Genomic DNA, 6,628 nt, shown 5'->3' with positions numbered 1-6,628 from the left:
GCTCACTGCAAGCTCCGCCTCCCGGGTTTACGCCATTCTCCTGCCTCAGCCTCCGGAGTAGCTGGGACTACAGGCGCCCGCCACCTCACCCGGCTAGTTTTTTGTATTTTTAGTAGAGACGGGGTTTCACCGTGTTAGCCAGGATGGTCTCGATCTCCTGACCTCATGATCCGCCCGTCTCGGCCTCCCAAAGTGCTGGGATTACAGGCTTGAGCCACCGCGCCCGGCCCCGGCTAATTTTTTGTATGTTTAGTGGATACGGGGTTTCACCGTGTTAGCCAGGATCGTCTGGATCGCCCGGCCTCGTGATCCGCCCACCTCAACTTCCCAAAGTGCTGGGATTACAGGTATGAGCCACCGCGCCCGGCCTATTTTTTTTTCTTTTCTGAGATGGGGTCTCCCTCTGTTGCCCAGGCTGGAGTGCAGTGGAGTGATCTTGGCTCACTGCAACCTCCCTCTCCTGGGTTCAACTGATTCTCCTGCCTCAGCCTCCTGAGTAGCTGGGATTACAGGTGCCTGCCACCACACCGGGCTAATTTTTCTATTTTTAGTAGAGATGGGGTTTTACCACGTTGGCCAGCTGATCTCAAACTCCTGACCTCAAGTGATCTGCCTTCCTTGGCCTCCCAAAGTGCTGGAATTACAGGCGTGAGCCACTGAGCCCGGCCTTCAGAATATCATTGTGCCCATTTTACAGATGCGAAAAAACTGAGGACCAGAAAGGTGAAGTCACTTGCCCAGAGCCACCATCAAAGCTAGGATTTAAACTCAGTCCTGGAAAAACCACCTTTAAAAAAAATATTTATTTTGAAAAGTTGTTTTAATACAGAAAACTAAAACAATGTGGCCATGCACTCTTATCCTGGCCAAAGCCACTGTCCCCAAATGACCACGATTATCAGCCCCTGCTCTTAGGAACTATGTGGGTTGAAGACACGCCTGTTGTTAATAGCCTGGGATGCATCTGGCCATCTCCGTGGAGGAAGCTGAGCAGGTCTGAGGAGGGGGAAAGTGTATTGGGAAGGGACTCGGACAACCACCTGTCCCCCAGTCTCCCTGGCTGGCTGGCAGAGGGCCCCTCACCATCTCGTGGCAGGCCCGGCTCTTGAGGGCCATGGCCCCGTACTTGCTGTAGCATGTCTCCCCGCTGTTCCCTGCCAACACCGCCATGTCCGTGCAGGTCACACACAGCAACCCTGCAGAGAGGGGCTGGGCAGTGAGAACCCTCCAACACCCCAGGCCCTGCTCCCACCCCAGTGCCATCCCAGCCTTACCTCCTTCACTCACAGCCTGCACAGCTGCATCCAGGAAGGGAGTTGGGCTGCCATAGGGGTCCAGATCAATGACATCAAACCTCTCCGACACCCTCTGGTGCTGGTACATCAGCATCCTGGGTGCAAAGAGGGCCAGGTCCTCAGCCTCCCGCGCCAGATACCTTCTCTGTCCCCTACACATATTAACTCCTACAGCGCGGTGGTTTGGGTCTGAACTCCGGGGGCAGATTCCCAAGTTCAAGTCCTGGCTTATTTATTTATTTATTTTATTGTATATATTTTTGAGTCGGACTCTTGCTTTGTCAGCCAGCTGGAGTGCAGTATCATGATCTCGGCTCCCTCCAACCTCCGCCTCCCCAGTTCAAGCAATTCTTGTGTCTCAGCCTCCTGAGTAGCTGGGACTACAAGCATGTGCCACCATGCCCGGCTAATTTTTCTATGTTTAGTAGAGACGGGGTTTCAACATGTTGGCCAGGCTGGTCTCAAACTCCTGACCTCATGTGATCCATCCGCCTCAGCCTCCCAAAGTGCTGAGATTACAAGTGTAAGCCACTGCACCCGGCCTTGGTCATTTATTAAACTGCACAATTTTCCTACTTAGGAAAAGCACCAAGTGGACCTCAGTCCACACATCTAAAACAACAACAATACTGATATAAGACGTATCTGCCTGACACCATTTCAAGCAGTTTATAGACATATTAACACATTTTTTTTTCTTTCTTTGGAGACAGAGTCTCGCTCTGTCACCCAGGCTGGAGCACAGTGGTGGGATCTTAGCCCACTTCAACTTCCACCTCCTGGGTTCAAGTGATTCTCCTACCTCAGCCTCCCAAGTAGCTGGGATTACAGGCACGTGCCACCATGCCTGGCTAATTTTTATATGTTTAGTAGAAACAGGGTTTTACCATGTTGGCCAGGCTGGTCTCGAACTCCCGACGTCAAGTGATCCACCCGCCTCGGTCTTCCAAATTGCTGGGATTACAGGGGTGAGCCACTGCGTCTGACCTCATTTTAAAATTTTTGTAGAGACAGGGATTTCACTGTGTTGCCTAGGCTGATCTTGAAATTCTGACCTCAAGTGATCCTCCTGCCTTGGCCTCTCAAAATGCTCGATTACAGGCATAAGTCACCATGCCCAGCTAATTAATTTTCATTGTCTGTGATTACTATTTGGATTCTAGTAGGGTCAGAAAAGTAAAAACTTTTTTCTCTGGAAAAGGTCAGATGGTATTTTAGGCTTTGTGAGTCGTATATGGTACCTACTGCATATTCTTCTTTTTTAAGCTTTAAAAATGTAAAAAACATTCTTGGCTTGTGGGCCATTAATAAACCAGGCTAGGCCAGGCGCAGTGGCTCACGTCTGTAATACCAGCACTTTGGAAGGCCGAGGCGGGCAGATTACTTGAGGTCAGGAGTTCGAGACCAGCCTGGCCAACATGGTGAAACCCCATCTCTACTAAAAATATAAAAATTAGCCAGGCGTAGCCGGGTGCAGTGGCTCATGCCTGTAATCCCAGCACTTTGGGAGGTCAAGGCGGGCAGATCATGAGGTCAGGAGATCGAGACCATCCTGGCCAACATGGTGAAACTTCATCTCTACTATAAATACAAAAATTAGCCTGGTGTGGTGGCAGATGCCTATAGTTCCAGCTAGTTGGGAGGCTGAGGCAGGAGAATCACTTGAACCTGGGAGGCGGAGGTTGTGCTGAGCCAAGATCACGCCAGTGCACTCCAGCCTGGGCAACAGAACGAGATTCCATCTCAAAAAAATAAATAAATAAATAAATAAATAAAAATCAGCCAGGTGTGGTGGCATGTGTCTGTAATCCCAGCTACTTGGGAGGCTGAGGCAGGGGAATCGCTTGAACCCGGGAGGCAGAAGTTGCAGTGAGCTGAGATCATGCCACTACACTCCAGCCTGGGCAACAAGGCTCAAAAAACAAACAAACAAGCAAACAAACAAACAAAAAAAACAGGCTGTGAGCCCCATAGGCTATTGTTTGCCAACTCTTGCGAAGGTCACCAATTTTGCCTGTTTTGTTTCTCGATGCATTTCCAGCTCTGAAAACGGTGCCTGGCACATAGCAGACGCTGCATATACTGTGGCTCATTTGAATGAATAAAAGGAGTATAAGAAGTTAAAACAGAGACCAGAATGCTACTTATTTCTGGCACAGAGTATGGATCATACAATAATTATCTATTACTTACTCATCACAGCAACCCCTGTAAAACTAGTTTTCTCAGTTGACAGACAAGGAAACTGGGGGTCAAACAGGCTAAGTCACTCACTCAAGGTCATAGAGTGAGAATAGGACAGAGCCAGAATTTTGACCCCAGGCAGCCTTGTCCCATAGCTAGGCTGTGATGCCCAGAACCTACCGGGCATCGGCTTGGCTGGGCTGTACCAGGTGTGCCACGTCATTGAGCTGGACATTCCGGCGTATGAGATCCACAGCCCGGGCAGAGGCATCGTTTGCAACCACAGATCTGAGCCCAGGCACCTCTAGGGCAAATCGAATGGAACGTAGGCCTGAAGCTGCCAGGCCTTCCAGCACATGCAGGCCCTCCTGTTGGAGTAAGCAGAAAACCTCCCTCACATCTCCATCTCCTTCCTCTTCTGGGCCCCAAGGAGCTCCCACCACCCACCTCCTATAGCTCTCCCCCCTCCAGGAGCCCTCTGTCTCCCGCTAAATTCCAGGACTGCCAGCTGCTATGCTCAGGCCCCACCTCACAGATTTCCCCCACGGCCGCTGTGCGAAGTTGGTCTCCTGAGGCCAGGTTTTCATTCTCTTTCAGTTCAACCTTTTCCTCCTCTTGCTCTGACAAGTCCACGACCACCCTTTGCGTGTCCTTCTCTCCTGGCACCTTGACTGCAGCCACCCAGAGGCACAAGTCAGAGAGTAACGAAGTCCCCTCTGAGAAACCTCCCCTTAATCTCCAAAATATCTTCCCTGAAATCTCTGGGGAAAGGCTGAAGGAGCAGAACCCAGGGCCTGCTATGTGGCTGAAGCCTCTCTGGATTTGGGAGGCAGAAGGGCCCAGGCAGGGAGATAAGACTTGTGTGACCCCCGCCCGCCAGAAGCCTGGACCTCCACTCACTCTGGATTCCTTTGGCCCCAAGCTGAATGCGAGCAAACTCGGTGATCACAGCACATCTGGTGGGAGACAGAGGACTAGCTCATACCCCGCCCCCGCCATCCACACTGACCCACTAGCCTATGCCAGGTTGACCTCTGACCCCTGCTCACGTCAGGTCCCGATTGAATTCCTGCACCGGGTTATAAAAGACCTCGTTGGCGCTGGGAAAGGCGATTTTGGCAGCCCCCTCGGTGACTGTCGTCTCCTGGACTTCACGTGGGCATTCTTCTCCACAGGGCCCGGTGCCGTTCTCCATCGCTGCTCGATTCGGCAGCCCTGGGGACTGCCCCTCGAAAAACCGCGCTCTACAGAGCACACGGGTGGGGCGGAGAGTGAGGCTTAGCCACAGAACGATCCTTGCATGAGACATCCGCTGGTGCCTCTGTCCGCCAAGCCTGGTTCGGGGGGCGGGGAAAGACACAGAGAGGGTCAGAGAGCCGCATTCTGGGCCCAGGGGTGTTCTACATATCTTTGAAGTAGACTAGGAAGACCTGCGGCCTCGGTAGGCTGATAACCCCTCGTTTTGGGGATGACTGGTCCCTGCGGAGCCGATGCCCTCGTGCAGGCCCGCCCTGAGTCCGAATCCCTTCCCGCGCTGCCCAGCCCCTCCTCACCTGGTCTCGTAGCCACAGAAAATCGAATTAGTCAAGGTGCACGTTTCTCGAATTAGGACCTGGGCGCCGCCATGTTGCCACAGTGGGTGGGGAGAATCACATGATAGTGGTTGGCCAATCAATGAGGACATGGACGGTGGGCGGCCGGGATCAAAATGAATGCCATAAAGGAAGCGCGCTGATCATGCTGTTCCGGGGGTTTTAATCACAGTGGATCCCCTGGGAGAGGACACGTCACTAGTCCCATTTCACAGATGAGGAAGTTGTGGCTCAGAAAAGGGGCGGTAAGCGGAGAAACCCAACACCTGTTGGCCCTCTTCTGTGTTCTGGGTGCTATATACACATTATTTCAGAGCACTCTGCAGGAATAAATAACCTCAGGCTCTGGAGTTGGATTTACTGGGTTTGAATCTCAGTCCCACCACATGCTCTGGGCCGGTTACTCTCGGGCCTTCAGTTTTCTTATCTATTAAATAAGAATCGTGGTTTCTCAGATAGAACAAAGATTAAATGACAGATTCCTGGAAAGTGTGCAAAGAGCCACTCTGACCTTGTAAGCTCTCGGTAAAGTTCTAACCAGTGTACGAAGGCAGGACAGCGAAGTGGTTCCCGGGTACCTGGGTTCCAGTCTTAGCTCGCCCTGCGACTTGTTAACTCTGAACTTAAGTTACCGCTTTTGCAAAAGGGCAGAACTTTTTACCATTTGTTACTGGGTTGTAGTGAGAAGTAAACGAGTTAGTGCAGGTAAAATGCTAACAGAACCTAGCATCCGGTAAGCATCATAAAAGTCTTAGCTGTTATTGTCGCTTTTGAGCCTGCGTTTAAATCCTGGCACCCGCCATCACTTCCTTGCTGTGTGATGATCTTGACCAGCTTTCTTTGTGCCTCCTTTTCTTTCTTTCTTTTTTTTTTTTTTTTTGAGACGGAGTCTCGCCCTGGATCATGCAGTGGCATGATCTCGGCTCACTGCAACCACCGCCTCCCGGGTGCAAGCGATTCTCCTGCCTCAGTCTCCCGAGTGGCTGGGATTACTAGCGCTTGCCATCACGCCCGGCTAAGTTTTGTATTTTTAGTAGAGACAGGGTTTCGCCATATTGGCCAGGCTGGTTTCGAACTCCTGACCTCAGGCGATCCACCCACCTCGGTCTCCCAAAGTGCTAGGAGTACAGGCGTGAGCCACCGCGCCCAGCCGCCTTTATTTTCTATAGTATGTAACAGTTCCCACTAAAAAATGTTACTGTATAGTTTAAACGAGCTAATTCCCATAAAGAACCTAACACGGTGCCTGCCACAATAAACAGCAGTCATTATTGTTTTTGTTTTACAGGAAACTAAAGTTCGGAAAGGTAGAGCGACTTGCCCAAGGTCGCGGGACTAGAAGCTGGCGGGGTCGGGATTCGAACCACCGAGCTGAGCCGACGTACTGGCGAGGATCCTCCCAGGGGCATAGAGAGGAGACGGAGCCGGTTAGATGGGGCGCGCTCGGAGCTCGGCTGGCCTCGTCTGGAGGGCGGGGCCTGAGGGCGGTGCGCGGGCGGGGCCGGTGCCGCTCCTCCCTGGCCTGGCTGCGGCGGCGGCGCGGCTTGCGCTCGCTCG

General features: G+C 52.1%; 2 protein-coding genes across 3 annotated transcripts in view; one reads left to right on the top strand and one right to left on the bottom strand.

The window, feature by feature from the left end:
* Positions 1 to 5,288, bottom strand: part of TRMT1 (tRNA methyltransferase 1) — a 16,519-nt gene extending 11,231 nt beyond the window's left edge. For both annotated transcript variants that reach the window (XM_017895059.1, XM_017895061.1), the window contains exons 1-7: positions 5,033 to 5,288; positions 4,529 to 4,813; positions 4,380 to 4,435; positions 4,008 to 4,150; positions 3,660 to 3,847; positions 1,275 to 1,390; positions 1,084 to 1,196 (exon numbers count right to left, since the gene is read on the bottom strand). In XM_017895059.1, the coding sequence (XP_017750548.1) occupies positions 1,084 to 1,196; positions 1,275 to 1,390; positions 3,660 to 3,847; positions 4,008 to 4,150; positions 4,380 to 4,435; positions 4,529 to 4,813; positions 5,033 to 5,163 (1,032 nt within the window). In that variant the 5' untranslated portion in view covers positions 5,164 to 5,288. The remainder of the gene's footprint in view (positions 1 to 1,083; positions 1,197 to 1,274; positions 1,391 to 3,659; positions 3,848 to 4,007; positions 4,151 to 4,379; positions 4,436 to 4,528; positions 4,814 to 5,032) is intronic.
* NACC1 (nucleus accumbens associated 1) overlaps positions 5,230 to 6,628 on the top strand; it is a 27,252-nt gene continuing 25,853 nt past the window's right edge. Inside the window, exons 1-2 of the mRNA XM_017895062.1 lie at positions 5,230 to 5,316; positions 6,360 to 6,498. The gene's annotated coding sequence lies outside the window, so the exon portion shown is untranslated. The remainder of the gene's footprint in view (positions 5,317 to 6,359; positions 6,499 to 6,628) is intronic.

Source organism: Rhinopithecus bieti, unplaced genomic scaffold (genome assembly GCF_001698545.2).
Source record: "Rhinopithecus bieti isolate Rb0 unplaced genomic scaffold, ASM169854v2 scaffold_26199, whole genome shotgun sequence".
Classification (NCBI taxonomy): domain Eukaryota; kingdom Metazoa; phylum Chordata; class Mammalia; order Primates; family Cercopithecidae; genus Rhinopithecus; species Rhinopithecus bieti.
The sequence above is the reverse complement of the archived record's forward strand: the minus strand, read 5'-3'. Positions and strand labels throughout refer to the sequence as shown.